General features: G+C 45.2%; 1 protein-coding gene across 7 annotated transcripts in view; it reads left to right on the top strand.

Moving 5' to 3' along the window:
- Positions 1-17925, top strand: part of POMT2 (protein O-mannosyltransferase 2) — a 47498-nt gene that overhangs the window by 11061 nt on the left and 18512 nt on the right. For 5 of the 7 annotated variants that reach the window (XM_065593411.1, XM_065593408.1, XM_065593410.1 and 2 more), the window contains 8 exons: positions 2113-2272; positions 5702-5808; positions 7929-8011; positions 10428-10537; positions 12727-12793; positions 13611-13683; positions 16051-16129; positions 16924-17075. In XM_065593411.1, the coding sequence (XP_065449483.1) occupies positions 2113-2272; positions 5702-5808; positions 7929-8011; positions 10428-10537; positions 12727-12793; positions 13611-13683; positions 16051-16129; positions 16924-17075 (831 nt within the window). The remainder of the gene's footprint in view (positions 1-2112; positions 2273-5701; positions 5809-7928; positions 8012-10427; positions 10538-12726; positions 12794-13610; positions 13684-16050; positions 16130-16923; positions 17076-17925) is intronic. The other 2 variants (XM_065593409.1, XM_005301644.5) reach the window with 1 other exon arrangement.

The raw sequence follows: 17925 nt of genomic DNA, 5'->3' as shown, positions 1-17925 counted from the left end.
ATGAATATTTATAAAATAGTATAATTTGTTGGGCTTCAAGGATTGGTATCCTAGCATTTTTGGAAATGTTTACATGAGATTTCTGAATGAAGCAGTAATGTGTTCCAGGCTAGCTGGTCTACGCATATCCAAGAGGCATGATCCTGCTTAGAATATTCGGGGATCCTGAAGAGTTTATGTAAGGTGGAGCCACATAGGGCATCTTCCCCACAATGGAACCAAAATCAGATGATGTGATAACTAAGTATATACTCGATCATAAGCCGGTTCGTTTATAAGCTGACCTCCCCAAGATGGATAAGTAAAAATGGAAATTTTTTATGACCCATTCATAAGCTGACCCTATAATTCAGGGGTCGGCAAACTTTGGCTCCCAGGCCATCAGGATAAGCCGCTGTAGGGCCAAGATGGTTTGTTTACCTCGAGCGTCCGCAGGCACGGAGGTAAACCTAAGTAAACAAATTGTCCCGGTGCGCCAGCTGCTTACCCTGACGGGCCGGGACAGCAACTGGTGGGGAATTTTTTTGCGGGGGAGAAGCTGGGGATCAGGGGAGTAACCCCTGTGACCACCCCCCACATGACCTCACCCTGAGGCCAGGACCCCCACACTCTCTCCATCCCATCCCTTCCCTTCCCACCTTCTCTGGGAAGGGCTGGGGGAGGATGTCTCTGGCCTGGCTGGAGCTGCTCCGGTAGACGGGGCAGCGTGGCCACAGCCCGCTGTGGCAGGCCAGACTGGGCGGCGCGGCCACAGCATGTTCCAACGGGCTGGGCCGGGCGGCATGGCCGCAGCGTGGTCCGGCTGGGCCGGGCGGCACGGCCGCAGCCTGTTGTGGGGGCGGGGCCGAGCGGCACGGCTGCAGCCTGCCAGCCCCGAACCTGCAGCTGCTTCGGAGGCTGGGGGGAGAACAGCATGGCCAGAAGCGGAGAGCCTCTGGCCCCGCCTCTTCCCTTCTGGCTCTGCTGGCTGTGCTACCTCTCTTTGCTCCCTCTGTTGCAGGGAGGGGCTGTGTCCCACCTCTCCCTCTCTATACCCGTTCATAAGCCAACCTCCTTCTCTGGTGCTTCCCTTTTTTACTAAAAAAATTCGGCTTATGAACGAGTATATACGGTAAGCTTTACCCATTTGTGATCTGTACCATTGTGTGAAATGTGCTGTAGAATTGACTGTGCTGTCTCAGTGTGACTGACTACAGCAGACATGGCTAATGTGGCCCATCTAAAGTCATGCAATGCTGCCTGCAGCCATCCTCATTTACAACACGCAGCATGTAACCTGTAAACTACAAACTCCTAGTGTACTGTGCTCCATCTGATCAGCTCAAGATGCAGTATTCTATGCTATGATCTGTAGTTTTCATTGGTTGTCTCTTTATTCAAGATTGGGGCAGCAGTAAACAGATCCATTTAATGTAAATTAGGAGTGGCCCTCTGGCTTCTGGCTAGTGCAGATGTGACTTTTGATTGAGCAAAATATGCTACCCAGAGGTAGTGAGTCATTGGGAGAGGGGCTAATAAACTTCCACCCACCTCCTCACCTCCACTCATCTTTTCCCTACTGTTTGGTTTTAGTCTTGTTTCTTTTGCTGTCGTTAACACTTGTGCTGTGGATAGGAAGATATTCTACACCAGTATTTTTCTGATATAGGCCTATTGAAGATGCAAGGAGGAGCCTAGCCAATATCTGTCCCCCTCCCATGTCACAGCCCTTTGACTCTTCCATCCTTGCCATGTCATGGAGCAAGAGTCGTAGCACTCCTCTCAGACCCAGGCCTCCTGTATATGGACTGTCGCCAAACCCATTAGGTGTAGGCTGTGGTTCTATTCCCCTCCTGAAGCCCTCCTTACAGGGTTGACCAGGTTTCAATAGAGGCCCTTTACAAACATCAAAACAAGGGTGCGCTTGGACCCTTCCAAAATTCATGAAAAATGTCAACTTTATTTCCCCACTTCCAGTGAAAGACCCCAGAGAAATGGAACAGGAGGCAGTGGTAACAGGTTTTGCAGTTGCCCAGGACCTGCTCTGAGCAGATGATTTCCTGTTTGTTTCAATTGGTGCTGTTTGCACTTGTAGCTATCATTAAACAGTGACCTGCTCTGTCTGTTGTGTAGGCCGTTTTCTGCTTCCTGGTGGTTCTGGCTGAGTCTGACTGGGATCAACCTTGCTGGAGCGATAGGGGTGAAGTTTGTTGGCCTCTTTGTAGTCCTCTTGGTTGGACTGAACACAGTTTATGATCTTTGGGAGTTGCTGGGGGATCTCAGCCTGTCACTGGTGAGTGTCCAGAATTTTTCTTTATATTTAGTGTTTTTTCCCCTTGTTAACTTCCCTGCTTTTGATATTCATGGAAACAACTTGCTATCAGTTTGTCTGCAGAAGACAGCTGATAGATATTGAAGCCAGATGATGACTGGAATTGAGAGGTATAATGAAAAACCAGTCGTCTCCTGTGTTTTAAAAAAAAAAAACTGTCAGCAGGATATAATGCACCCAGAGGGTGTTCATTGGAGAGACCTCTTGCCTTTTGGGTTGCATGCATTAGATTTCATTCTAGATTAAATGCATATCAAGGATGGCCAGACAATAGCCCATAGTTAGCCATCATCTGGAATTCTACAGTGTGGCCTTCTAAAGAGAAGTGCTTCCTGCTAGATCGGGGGTAGTCAATTATTTGTCAAGATCCAGATTTCTTGGTCAAGGTCCAGACTCCAGAAAAAATAACAACAATAATGGTAATAAGTAAAAAAAGATTTCAAGTTCTGTTCAAAAGCGTCTGGAGGTCCAGATTTGGCCCACGGTCTGCCTATTGACTACCCCTGTGCTAGATGTTCCTAATTTGCTGCACTTAATATGCATGCAATGGAGCAGGTTGATGCTGTCTTCATTTGCAATACAAGGATACAGCCTGCACAGACTGCGAGGGCATGTAACGCTTCATTGGGATCCAGTGGCTTACTTGTAGTGTATACTGTGTGACTTGCAGTCTCTACAGGATACACTGTTGTGTTGAAGATGAAGGCAGCTGTACTCTGCTCCATTTTACACAAATGCAGCGCAGCAGCTTTTAGGCTCTGGGTAACTTGCCAATGCAGTTGTTAAAGGAGAAAAGGTCAGGTGCTCTGGCTTAAAAAATATTGCATATAGTATTTGAGGGCTATGAAATCTGATGTTTATTACCTCAGAGATGTCTTCGATATCCCATTTAAGATCGTGCAGAGAGAGAGACTATTCAAGCACATCTTTTTAAAAAAAAAAAGTGTTAAATTCTTCTTTTGTCCCAGCCTGTTTTGAAGTTTGAAAATTCTATTTGTTCTGCTTACTGGTTTTGTCCTTTTCTTATTTCATAAATGTTGTTTTTTTCTTCTCTGCCTTCCCTGCCTTATGGTTTGTGTTCCCTGATTAATGCGAATCAATATGAGCTGCAATGATGCAACATTCCAGCTCCAGAGAGCATTTCTTGAGAACAGAGTTAGTTAATTGTATTTGAAATGGAACAAATCCATCATCTCTAAGGTTTCTGTCACAGACAGCTGCAAAGTGATTTCATTTGTGCTGTTGGCAGCAAAAGAGAACCCCGGAGTGGTAGAATATATAAAGAAATTTACCAACTCCAGAAGAGAGAGACTTGCTGAATAATTAACTATTTGGCAACCCTTCGTCAGTTACTCTGAAAAAGAACTAGTAACTAGTAAAAGCCTAAAAGCATGAATAACTTTTCTCCATATTGCCTATGGAACTAGTTTTGGTTTGTTTACATGTCATTTATTTGGAAAAAAATTGATTTCTAGAACCTGCACCTCATCTTGGCCTACTGCTGTTTTGTTCATTGCTCTTTAGTGATGTCATATTTTTCTTCTTTTCTCAATACAAATACAAATAAATAGTAAAAATAGTTATTGTAACAAAAAGAGATTTTGTAAAAAGAGAAGTGTTTTGTGCTGATCCAATCTGGGGATTGGGGACTAGATTCCTGAATTTTAATCCCAGCTCAGATGTTGATCGACACTGTGGCTTTGGTTATGTAATTTAAACCAAAATTTTCAGAAGTGGCAGTGATTTTTGGGTGCTCAACTGATGCTTTGGGCTGGATTTTTTCAGAAGTACTGAGCCAACGGCATCTTCTACTCCTGGGAGAATTCTGCGCCAAAAAATTAAAAATTCTGTGCACAATATTTTAAAATTCTGCATATTTTATTTGTCAAAATAACACAATATAATCACGCCAGTTTCAACTGTTCAGGTAATTTATTTCAAAATACCTGTGAACAAGTATGTCAACAATACAGACACCAAAAAAAGATTTCCCCGGGAGTAGAGAGTTAAACAAACATCTACGACAACATAGTTCAAAGTGGGGGGGTGCTGGAGGGGACTGCGTGGGCATCCCCCTAGAGCCCAGACACCTGCATCCCGCTCCCCTCAGAGTCCGGCCATGGGGCACCCCCAGAGCCCAGACACCCACACTCCCCTCCCACCAGACCCCAGCCGCGGGGCAACCCGCAGCCCAGACACCAGCCGTGGGGTACCCCCCAACCCAGACACCCGCACCCCCCTGTTCCCTCAGAGCACAGCCATAGGGCATTCCCACCCCAGACACCCCATCCCCCCCAGTGCCTTTACTCCCCCCAGCTTCTTTACTGTCCCTCCAGGGGACGTGGTGTGGCCCGGCCATTCCTCACCCTTTGCCAGAGCTAGGTCTCCCATGCCCTCTTCTTTCCCTGGGTTGATGAGGATTAAGCCGGGCAGCCAGAGCATACAGAGCCTCCATCCTCGCTGGGCTGGGTGCTCCGCTAACTGCGAGCTGGGCTCTGCAGAGTAAAGCAGCCCTTAGGAGTGGCCAGCAGCTCTGCAGCCGTAGTTCTGCAGGGGAAACATGAAATTCTGTACAGAACATTAATTCTGCACAAATTCTGCTTTGCACAGTGGCGCAGAGTTCCCCCAGGAGTAATATTCCATTGACTTCAGTGGGTGCAGGATCTGGACCACAACGAAACATAGTCAGTATTTTCCCTATTAGTTTAAAAATAATTTGCCTTGGTGTTAGGAGATGGGAGTTGCTTTACTTATCACTTAGCTATTACGCTCTTACAAAAACCTAAGATAGATGAAATAGACACCAATTAAACCTGATTTTGGCAGCCTTAACCTCTATATATCCAAATTCTTAGCAAATTTGGGTAATCAAGTAGCCATTTTTAAACCCACATCTAAGAGAGCCTCAGGATTTCCCCTAAGATTCTCATAAATTGGTCCTCCCCCATGCCCTCTTTTTCTCCCTTCACCACATAGCCACAGTTCCTATTCCACAAGCTTCTCCCCACCCTTCATTTATTTTCAAGTCCTGTGCTACCCCAATAAACTATATAAGCAATATGGGCCTGATTTTTCAAAGGTGTTGATCTTGGGCAGCTCCCATAGACTTCAATTGCAGAAGTGGGTGCTGAGCATTTCTAAAAATAAAAACTATTTTTTCCCATATTTTCAAATGAGGCTACTTTTTGGGGAGCGCATTGGGAGAGTGTGGCTTGGCTTCCACCTTTCCCTCAGCCTTTTTGGGGAAATCTTGCAGCTTGCTAAGGAGCTAGTTGGTCTTGTGTGCCATGGTGGTTTCTATGAATAGTCTCCTACCACAGGGACACTCCTGGCAGTCGCAATCAGGAGGGTTTCTGCTGCCACTCTGTTTGATTTGGATTCTGTCTGCAGGTCACACTAGGGAAACACTTGCTGGCTCGTGTATTCTGCCTCATCCTGCTGCCCCTCGCGCTCTACACAGCTCAGTTTGCTGTTCACTTTGCAGTGTTAAATAAAAGGTATTTCTCAAGCTTTCCTACGTACTTTCTCCCTCAGCACAGAAAGAAAATCACCTCCCCTTCCCTTTGAATTGAGAGTCACTGTTTATTCTGCCTTTAGTAATTTTAAGGTTTCAGAATCAGAAACACATTTACAAGCCACATCTTAGCCTAGATTCCCACCCAGACTAAAACGTAGTTCTTACAAGGATGGCTCTGTGCACACCAGCCAGCCAAATCATGTTAGTAGTAGTTGGTTCAGCTGTCACAGAGTTCAGAAACTGCTTAAACGTGGTTTCCTGCCCAGTGTAGGTAGATCGAATAGATTTAATTAAATCAGCTTAATATGTTTATTTGTACAGAGACTTAGTAGCTATTTAAGTGGAGGCTATAATAGTAACTCTGGCCCCTTCCGTCTAAGCATCTTTAAATGTCTTGCAGATGCTAATTAAGTCTCACAGCTCCCCTTCCTCTGCATTATTTGGCATAATTATCCCCTTTATACAGCAAGGGGAACTGACTCACTCAAGGTCACATAGCAAATCAGCGGCAGAGGTGGGATTAGAACCCTCCTCTGAGTCCCAGACTAGTATTTTAACCACCCTCCTTCCATTCTGGCCCTAATCAGATTGTGATACAGGGCTCAAATGCCTTTGTTTTTTTCTTATTTGTTCACTTGGTTTCAGTAGTACCCATAATGAGAGCTGACTGGAAGATAACTTTTCTGTTTCATGGTGGCTACTTTCAATGTTTTGAAATTTTGTTTTCATTCTGCATTGAAATAAAAACAAAACATTTCAAATGTTTTCACACAAACAAAAGTTGTGTGTGTTTGAGAAACCAGTCTCGCTCTGTAGCAGGGGTGGCCAAACTTACTGACCTGCCGAGCCACATACGACAATCTTCAGACGTTCGAGAGCCGGGACATGCCTGCCAGGGCTCCATCCCCATGGGGTGCGCCTGCCAGGGCTCAGGGCATCAGCCCTGCGGGAAGAGGAGTCTTGGGGCTGCAACCCAGCGGGAGGCACCTTGAGGCTTTAACCCTGCTCTTGCTGAAGCTCTGAGCCCCTCTTCCCTGTTGGGCAAAAGCCCTGAGCTTCTCCCGCCCCAAGTCTGGTAGGCGAAGAATGGGTGGGGCGGGGAAGGAGTATGGGGAGTTTTGCAAGCCACACTTTAACTGTAAAAGAGCTGCATGCAGCTCACGAGCCATGGTTTGGTCACCCCTGCTCTATAGCCTGGTGTTTAGGGTCTTGGCTTGGGATGTGAGAGACCTAGGTTCAAGTCCCTGCTCTGCCTGATTCAGAGCAGATTTTTCATCCCATATCACTCCAAATCAAGTCCAAAAAGAGACTTTAAACATGGTTCTCTCACATCCCAGGCTAGTACTCTGATTAGAGTATTCTCTACCTCCACGCACCCAGGTTCTGGATCCAAAAACCTTCCTGACAAAAAGTGTGCAGAAACTGGTACAGCTCCACAAAACACACAGGTTTTGATGAAATAGCTTATTTTGGTGAAATTTCATTTCACCAGAAATGTTCTGACCAGTTCATCATATGGTAGGTGTCTCCAAAGAAAAGATTGATGCTGTGCATTGGGAATGGGTGTGACAGATTAGTAAGGTTGTCAAGGTGGTGATTGGGCATATAGTGGTAATAGAAGGCTAAGGTAATAACTATTTAAAAATCAGTAAGATCTATGAATTCTTTCTATTTACTCCTCAGACATGTAGGTATAAGTCAGGTAGTCTCACCACAAGTATCACAGCAGAAGTGGGTCTATAGTAGCAATAGAGGGGATGTGACTTGCCCAAGGTGAGATAGTGAGTCGAGGAATGTGCCACTTTCAAAGAAAACTCACTGTTCTTACTGAACTAAAAGGATTAACTTTTGTTGGCCATAGAAAAACCTTGAAGCCGTTGAAAATCACCCATGAGAGTGTATTTGTCGTAGCCAAGTGAGTCAGATCCCATTGTGAGAGGTAGATCCCTACAAGAGCTGAAGTTTTCTTTCCCCGGCGTTCTGAGGCAGACTAATTGTCTTATCTGTTTCCTCCTTTAAAATGATTTGGTAATGCATATTTCAGTTCTGCACACTTGTTTCCATAGTCTCATGGTCTGCACATTCTTTGCTCTCTCCTAGTGGGCCCGGGGATGGTTTTTTCAGCTCTGCCTTTCAGTCCCGACTGATTGGGAACAATCTTCACAATGTCTCCGTTCCAGAGCGTAAGTGTCCAGTTCCTTGGGGAAGTAAACTCCTCAAACCAACCCTGGCACATAACTATGTCTTTAAAAAACCAAAAGTCATCGTTAGCCGGTCAGCAGATTCACCAGCAAGAGTGAGCTTTGCTAGAGATTAGGCTGTGTGTCAGCTCCCTGCCACACCTGTTTGTCTGCATCACTAGCAAATGCTTCGAGACTCTGCCAGTCTAAATCTTGCCTTGCAGGTAACAATCAATGAATCCCAGTTTGTGAGTTCCCCAGATGTCTCCCTGCAGTGTCCAGTCCCTCTTGCTGTGATACTCACAGAAATTAAGTTCACTGCCTCCAAAGAGACAGTGTACACACCAGCCTGTTGGATTAGCTGGTGAGTCACGCTTCACTTTAATATGCATCACTGAGATGGCTTTGTAATAGAACAAGAATAAATTTAATGATAAAGAATAGAAATTTAAGTAATACTAAGCAAGAGAAAAAGAGATGGTATAGTTACAGACAAAACAAAATAAAACAGACTTTCTAGTGTCTAAAGCTTGACAGATTACAGTCTTGGTCTCAGGTAATTTCTCACCTATAATCAGTTCCCAGAGACTTCAGCTCACATGGATGAAGGATCTAACTTTCATAGATTCCAAGAGCTCTGGCCTTTTTAGTTCTTTAAGTGATTTATAACTAAAATGTCTTTTTGTTCGCTTATATTACCCTGTAGCAGGGGGCACTCATCTGTTGAGTGCTTCCTGCTACTGGGTGCAGTACTGCAGTCCTTTCCCCACTCCTGGCACCCCCTGTAGGTTGTCAACCTTGCTTGGCGGGTCTTCAATAGCTTGGCCCTCTGGCAGGTCACACAATCCTAATGAACCCCTTTTAGGGTAACAAAAATCCAATGTCTACCTGCTCTCACCAGTGTCTTCAACCCCAGTTCTGGGTCCTTTAAATTCAGCCGTTCGCCTGGGCTTCCAAACAAGCCTTGTCCTCTTCTCAGGGTTTACACGACTTTGTCCATGGGGGAACTGTGGTCTGCCCACTACTCCAGCTCCCAACCCATGGACCTTATAAACAGCAGCCATGTACTGCTCACTTCAATTCATTGTTGCTACTTCCCTGGGCCTTTTCCCACCTGGCCCCTTTAATTTCACCTCTTATCTCAGGGTTAAAGTTCTCAGGCCTTCTCTCTCCCAGCTTAAGCAAATGCAGCCAATTGAGCTCCTTTGGACTGAGGGGCGCACCCTTTCTTGCCCCTTTGGCTCCAGCCAGGAGCTGATCTTCTAAGGCTCTGAAGCTCATTTTATCTGAACCTGCTAGTCTCAGATTGGCTGCTTCCATACAGCCTCTCTAGGCACGCCTGGGGGACCTACCTTCACTGCTCCTTTCCTAGGATGGAGTGTAGTAGGCCAAGGGGGCACCTCCAGGGATCCACAAAGGCCTGGTACACACCGGTACGTACTCACAGTCCATTGTCTATGCTTCCAGCCCAGGAAGATTTGCTGGGGGTGCAGACTCTGTCCCCATGTGCTTACTAAGCTCTTTCTTCCCCCACTTGTTAGCTTGGTTGCTTTGTTTACCTTGTATGTAAATGTACTTTCATTGTCCTCTCCTGTAATCAAGCCAGTCAGACAGCAGAATCCATATTCCTTTGTCTAGGACAGGCTTGATTTATGCACTGCCTCCAAAATACATTTTAAGAGTATATTTCCAGCACATATACCTAATTCTTTGTACCACAACCCATACATGCATCATGCAATGATATTCATGACCAGCATTTCACCAGTTTACATATGGTACCCTACATGAAATCTTAGACACATATTGTTACTCCTGGGTGAATTCTGCGTCACTGTGTGTGCGCAGAATTCATGTCCCCTGCAGATTTCTTAGCTTCCCCACAGAAAATGACAGGGAAGCAAAGGGAAACTGCAAGAGCAGTGACATGCCCCTTCCCAGCAGTGCAGGTGAGTCGTTTCCAGTGCCTGGAAGAGCTGGCGAAGAGGTAAATCATTGTACAGGGGCAGGATTGGGGATGCCCATGGGCGTAGTTTGGAGAGGCAGTGGGACAAACAGAGGCACGGTGCCATTGTTCCCCACCCTCCCTTTATTCTCCAATTTCTATGAAAGCAGAGCTATTTGGGTGAGGAAGGGTTCCCCTCTGGCTCAGTGACTTTGCAGCTGGACCCCACCTCCTGGGTCCTAATGCCGGTTGTCCTCCCCTTCTATGTTCTAGGGACTATAAGGGAGGGTGGTGAAGAGCCACTAAGTGAATTTGATGCCGCCTGGTAGCTGACTATAATTATGCATGAGAAGGAAAATAGGCCTGCCTCAAAAGAAAGAGAAGTGTCTATACCTTGAGTTACCGTACTACAGCTTGACTGTGAGATGAAGTTTTACAGAAGAGATACTTAAGACCTGTTGTCTCCCCTTTCAGATCTGGCCTATGGTTCTGTGATCACAATGAAGAACCTTCGGATGGCAGGGGGGTACCTTCATTCACACTGGCACTTGTACCCCGAGGGTGTGGGGGCTCGTCAGCAGCAGGTCAGTGTGTCACTCTACCACTATCTCTCACTGCTACCAGCATGCTCTGCTGACTTTGGAGCTTCCAGAAGATTTATATCCTCTAATACAATTGTCCCCAACCTTTTCCATGGGGCAGGCGCCGGACAACTAGCCGCCGAGGACTGTGGCTGCCGGACAAGCAGCCACCGAAATGCCGCCGTGAAGCGGCAACGTCAAGAGGCGTCTCCGCCGAAATGCCGCCAAAAATCGGCCGCGTTTTGGCGGTAGTGCTTCTTGACGTTGACGCTTCTCGGCGTTATTTCAGCGGCTGCTTGTCCGGCGTCCAGTAGGCGGGCGCATATGGATGCCCTGGTGGGCGCCATGGCACCCGCAGGCGCCGCGTTGGGGACCCCTGCTCTAATAAAAGCAGCTGTTCTTTCCCGCTGTCATATTCTTTTATCACACTGCTTGGGGAGGTGCAACTCTTTACAGTTCCCCTTTTGAGATTTAGCATGACATTCCCAAAGACCTACTGCACTGAGCGTTCGGACATAATAGTGATAGAGGCCACATAAGTATTTGTATCCTATGCTGGCCTCTGAGAACCACATGAGGGGGTGGGGATAGGGTGCTGAGCTTTGCCCTTGTTTGGAAATCCTAGCAGTACAGGTGCCTGAATTCATAGCACTCTTACACCAGGACGGGTGGCCTGCGATTCTAAAGATGCATTAAAATAAGGAGGTTGTCTTGCATGCCAAGACAACATAAAAAGAAAGAGCAGCTGCTACCTCATGGAAAAGAGTGAAAATTCTTATGTTTAAAACAAATCCACTTCTTGATTTTGAAGGGGGCATCATTAAGAGTAAGAGCAGAGGAATGGGAGTCAGGACTTTTGCTTTCTGTTCCCAGCTCTGCCACTGACCTCCTCTGTGATCTTGGAAAGTAACTTCCTCCTTTTGTGCCTCAATTTTCTTATTTCTGTTTTGAGGATAATGATGAAAATGACGGGGAGTTTGAGGGTTTGTTTATTAGATTAGATTTATATTTCTTTAGATTTATAAACTAACAGTAGTAAGAGGCACTAGTCTGAACTCTGTAGACACCTTTGAAAAATAATTAAAATTATAATAAACCAAAGCGAGAATCAGCAACCCCGTAACATATAATATTAGTGAATGAGGCAGCACAAAAATAAAGCAAATTTCCCATTTTCTCTAAGCATCACCCCAGCAATATCTGCTTCCTCAGCAGATTTCCTAAGAAGACATGCTTTGCAATGCATTAGTGTCTGTAAAGTACTTTGAGATCCTCAGATGAAAGATGTTGAGGATAGACAGTTATTTGCTTCATTTTCCTCCATTCTCTATCACTCGGAACAATTACTTTAGAAATAGGATCTCAGTGTCTGCACCTGCTGCTTATTCCCAATCAGCAATTCTAACCATCCCTTGGTGATATTTACAGTTTGTTGCTGTGGAAGTGATCAAGATGTCAGGCCCAGGATTTCTGATACCAACTGAGGAATATCAGGAAGTTCGTGTTTGCAGAACAGAAGATCTTGTTGTGGAAAGAGCCTCTGAACTAGGACTGAGAGAAGAGATAGAACCATATAGATAGGTCATTAAGTCCATTACTTCTTGTCCTACCTTCATCTGCAGCAAGGGGAATTTAAGTTTGATATTAGGAAAAACTTTCTAACTGTAAAGGTAGTTAAGCACTGGAGTAGGCTTCTAAGGGAGGTTGTAGAATCCCCATCATTGGAGGTTTTAAAGAACAAGTTGGCCACCTTTCAGGGATGGCAAGGACACTTGTCAGGGATGGTCTAGGTATACTTGGTCCTGCCTCAGCGCAGGCCTCTGCTTGAGGTCCCTTCCAGTCCTACATTTCTGTGCTTCTATGATATGACTTAGAAGTTATTACCAGGGCTGCACAGCACTCGCAGAGCAATAGGGGAAAGACAGACAGAGATGTTGCAGCTACAAGTGACGTGACACACATTGGTAACAATAACTCCATTAAACAAGTGAAGGATGTGTCTGGGTTAAGCAATGTCCAGGAGCCAGGACTTTGTAATTCAGGGACAACATCACAAAGTTATCCTGTATTTAATTTTATTGTATCAGCACTGGATGCACTTGGTATTTTTGCCCTGCTGATTGATGGATCTTGTACTTTGGCTAGACCCTGACTTGTTGGTGAAATGAAATGGTTTATCATTATGTTTCCAGGTCACTGCCTATTTACACAAGGACTTGAACAATCTGTGGGTTATAAAGAAACATGATTCCAACACAGGTAAACAGAACTCTAGCAAAGTGGACTGTCTAACTGGTGCTTCTATTTTTTTACTACTATATTCTTGGGATCTATTCCCAAATAACAAAGGATTATTGGGGGTGAGGGAGATTATCAATCACATCTTCATATTCCTTCAAGACTGTACAGGTGAGATGTCCTAACTTTGCCCAACTGATGGCTGCATTAGTAACGTGCCAGATGACCAAGGACTGCAATTTATAGGTATAAAGTGGGGCAGATTGCAGTTACCATTTTCTTTAATTCATATGTGTGGCCCACAGAGCTTGTGGATCCCAGCATGCAATAGTCCATTGATCTGAGTGGAAGGCTCCTTTGGTAAAAATGGAATATTGCACGTTGGGACCGTTTGTCTATGCAGACCACATCTTAGAACACAGAAACTATATCTGAAGCATGCTTGGTATCTAGGGTTTCCTTCCCGCACTAGCAGCGCCTAATAAGATTAAAGTTGATTGGCTACTGCTAAAAAAAAAAATCCTTGCTATATATTTAAAGTATATATGTACTGAACGTTGAGGGTTGTTTTCTCAGCCTTTCTGATGTACCCAGGGGCAGCCAATCTTTTTATTTTAGGACAGTATCTGCTGTTTGGAAGCTTCCATTATATGGTTCCAGGAATAACAGTTGGGACTGGTCCTTGGACTGATTCTAGGGGTTGCACCGAGTCTATGGTCCAGTGACGTGAGTTTGCTGAGTGCATCCCCTGTTTGGCTGGGGATCAGCATTCTGAAACCCTCTCTAAGAGTATTGATTCCTTTTCTAAACCCGATGCTATTATCTGTTTTTCTGCCAGCAGATCATTTAGATCCTTCCTACTCTGTGGAGTTTGTGAGGCATGGAGATGTTATTCGGCTGGAGCACAAAGAGTAAGGTGTTTAAGAAATAATAGAAAAATTTAAGAGGTTGTATCTCCCAATCCATGTGTTCTGGGAGTTGAACAGAATTAGCATTTGCCATAGGATTGGTAAATGGGGATGATGGTGTGAGATCTGACCTGCCATTGACTAGAATTAGGCCAGCACAAACCTTCAACAAGTTCTTTGGTGCTGTAGACTAGGGGTTCTCAACCTTTTTCTTTCTGACCTCCCCCCAACATGCTATAAAAACTCCCTGGCCCACCTCTGCCACAACAACTGTTTTTTTGCATATCCAGTAGATTAAAAGCCAGGGACCGCATTAGGTGGTAGCAATCAGGGAAGTTGCCTGGGACCCAATGCCACAGCGGTCCCACAAAGCTAAGTTCCTCGGGCTTCGGCATCAGCCCCGCAGTGTGGGGCTTGGGCTTCGACTTTCTGTCCTGGGCCCCAGCAAGTCTAACGCTGGCCTTGCTCTCTGGTTTATTTTGGAGAACCCCCCTGAAACCTGCTCGCAGCCCCCCAGGGGGCCCTGGACCCCTGGTGGAGAGCCTCTGCTATAGACTTTTCTCCATATCTCTATTCCCAGCATGGGATTTGTGGCGTTTCCCTCTGTACAGTCCCATATTTTGAATGGGATCTCTGAGCCACTATCTTTTCTTGGGATGAGTGAGACCTCTAAACAGCTTCATCACGATGAAGTATTTTTCTTTTTGAGAGAACCATCTGCAGCTCCTGAGAAATCTGTCCAGCTGCATGGTATGCAAAGTTAAGGGCTATTCCACAACATGATAGGAATTTCAGACCATTCATTCTATTGTTTGTGCCCAGACCTTTCCTGCTCTTCCAGTTTGTCAAGCAAGATAAGTCCTTAACTTTTGCCTAACATACCAGGAATATGGGGCAAAAAATACCCTCATTATTGCCTTGTGTACCTGGCATGTCCCTGCTGAAGTTCCAGTCAGACACTGAGACTACAGCCATGAAACGGTTTAAAATGATATGCAGGCTTGTCTTGAGTCCTCTCTCTTCAATGAATGGCAAGGAACCCTGGTGTGCTGGTTTTAAATCTGCATTTCCCCCTCCTTTCACTGCGCAACAGAGGAGTTTGCCCTCTCTGAGCATTCATTTCTTTAAATATATAGGACTTCTGTTGACCTGCAAATTGTGCTATATTACTCTGTGACCTTCAGTATTGCCTTCCCCAAGCATTCAAAAAGCATTAATCAGACCCCAAAAAATCATGAGATTTAAAAAATAATAAATGTTGGGTGCTTTTTATTGGCCTTTTGGCTTTTGAACCTTGTTGAGGGTCCATGTTTTCAAACTTTTCTCTGCAACCATGAGAGCTAGAAACTTATTTTTTGTAAGGGAAAGCTGAGATTCTTAAATAATAACGTGATTCCAGCAGCTGGGGCTTTAAGAAAAACACCAAATATATGAGAGTCATGATAAAATCATGAGTTGGCCACACTGGATCTTGTCAATTCTCACATGCAGAGGAGGGCTGGGCCTGAGATAGAAGAACTGAGAAAAACCTAGGAGCTGCACAAATGGTGCAGCAAGTGATACTTTCTGTTTTGAGTCCTAGCCTAATGGTTCAGCATGGTGCTAGGGGATTTTGTGCTGCTAGAGCAGTGTTTCTCAAACTGGGGTTGCCGCTTGTGTAGGGAAAGCCCCTGGTGGGCTGGGCCGTTTTGTTTACCTGCCCCGTCCGCAAGTCCGGTTGATCGCGGCTCCCATTGGCTGCGGTTCGCTGCTCCAGGCCAATGGGAGCTGCTGGAAGCGGCACAGGCCGAGGGACTTACTGGCCACCGCTTCCAGCAGCTCCCATTGGCCTGCAGCGGCAAACTGCAGCCAGTGGGAGCTGCGATCAACCGGACTTGCGGACGGGGCAGGTAAACAGAACGGCCCAGCCCGCCAGGGGCTTTCCCTACACAAGTGGCGACCCCAGTTTGAGAAACACTGTGCTAGAAGGTGCAGTCTTTTGCATGGAAAATAAAACTAACTATCAAGAGTGGTCAAGACCTCAATGACCTCATGGCATGTTTTGCAAGAACAGGGATGTTAGCCCTAGTGCCCTTGGTAATTGTATTCTTCTTAAAATTCTGCCTCCCAGTAGTTTCATTTGAACTATTTATTTCTATGTCCTAAACTGTAGTGTGATATAGTCAGTACGCTTTTGAACTCCCCCAGAGGTGGTTGAATGTGGCCTGTGAAGTGATTCCTATATGTATATGGTTCAGAAATAAATTTGCCTGTAAAGTCCTATGGAATCTGTATAAATGAATCTTTATTGGTGACCAAAATGAAAGCTCTTCACACAAACCATTCTCAATGTAAAATTGAAAACTATGTTTTACTTGTAATTAATTTCAGGACTTCTAGAAATCTTCACAGTCACCAGCATGAGGCCCCCATGACAAGGAAGCACTTTCAGGTCACTGGATACGGAATAGTAAGAATAATTCTTCTTCCGCTTGACGGAGGTTCATCCCAAGACAAAAGATTTACTCTTACTTTTAGTTTTTTGTCTCTTAGCCAGTTTCTTATCCATGAGAACACTTACAATGCATGAAAGTACATGGGAGGTTATAATGGAAGTTGGAGCTCATTACACAGGTTAATATATGATGTATGTCGGTGTGTAAGAATTAGAATAGCACATATTAAGATCTTTCCAAAATGTGCACATAGAAAGAAACAGCTTTAAACTATCACCACAACCCTAACTTTGTCAGCACCAGACTCTTTAAATTTTAACTTTAAAGCTGCACGGACAGGTATTATTTTCTGTACACCGGCTTGTGATATAGACAAATGGCTTCTGGGGTCTAAACTGAGCAGTGCTCTGACTTTTGTAAATGAAATCTGCTTTGAGTCTTAAATGCCCAGAGGCAAGAGACTACTCAATAAACCCACTATGCTGCCCAGCCAAACCATCCAGTTAAAAATCCCTTTAAAATGTAACTTCATATCTTGAGAGCCACATATGAAGTTGAGGCAAAGAATTTTGGAATTGGTGAGGAAAATATGTAGGTAGATAGTAAGCATGGCTACATCATGCATTGCTGGTGTCTATAAAATTATCTTCCTGCTGGGGAATCCAGCAGGTTAACCCAAGTTAAGCTGGGTCTGATCCACTCAGTTTTGTCAACACTGTAAAGTTTCAGAAGCTCCTGTTTTCTGTCTCTTGTTCTCCAGTGACACGTGCTTTTGGTTTTTTTTTTTGGTGGTGTGTTTGAACGATAGAATGGAACAGGAGATGCCAACGATTTTTGGCGGATTGAGGTGGTGGGCAGGAAGGCTGGGAAACGCATTAAAGTCCTACGGAGTCAGATCCGACTGACCCATCTGGCCACAGGATGCATACTTGGGTCCTCTGGGAAGACGCTGCCAAAATGGTAAATAATCTCTGAGCCTCGCTTGTGATGCTTCCTGCCAAAAGTCTCATGCTAGCAGCTGATGTTCCTTTTCTTACACAATTGACACCAGATCCCCTTGTTCAGTGGCACTTTTTAATCTGGACCGGAGAATACAGACCTTTATATTTTTCCTCTATTCTTAAAAGGAAAGGGGTGTCTGAAAAGTAGAAAATCAGAGTGAAATCTTGGATGAGGGTTATGAAATCTACTACAGTGAAGGGGCTAGCAAATGGCACTTCTGGAGAATAAAGTCCTTAACCAAGAGGTCCATCCCAGACATCAGCATGGGGGTGTGCTTCAGCCCTGTTCAAGGGGGGCTAGTGTCAGGCATGAGTGATGAGTTCTTTTTCCATAAACCAGTCAATCCTTGGCCTTTGCAAGAAAAAAAATTTGCCAGCATGGGAGACCGTTGTACTGAGAATGGTTGCAACATAGACCCTTGGAAACTGCAACTCTTACATCACCAGCTCATTTAGCTGTAGGAGCCACCAGTGACCTAAAGGTTGTCCCATTCCACAATCCTCTGAACTATCCAAATCCCTTGCTGTTATATTTATATCGGTTCCTATTCATTTTTTAATGGAAAGACCTGGACCACAAGAGTGTCCCACACCCTTCTCTCCTATGTATGAGCACAGATCTGGAGTATGAGAGCAGATGCAACAAGTGGCTCTGGAAGAGGAAAGGTTTTTATTTGTTCCAGGTCTCTGTAAGTGCACATGCACACTGATAGTGCTCTCACTGATGGTCGGTGATTGAATAGCCTGAGGCATTACAGTCAAGACTGTTCCTGTAGGCCCAGTCTCCTGGGAGGTAGCATGTGGAATAA

This window comes from Chrysemys picta, chromosome 4 (assembly GCF_011386835.1).
Source record: "Chrysemys picta bellii isolate R12L10 chromosome 4, ASM1138683v2, whole genome shotgun sequence".
Classification (NCBI taxonomy): domain Eukaryota; kingdom Metazoa; phylum Chordata; order Testudines; family Emydidae; genus Chrysemys; species Chrysemys picta.
The sequence above is the reverse complement of the archived record's forward strand: the minus strand, read 5'-3'. Positions and strand labels throughout refer to the sequence as shown.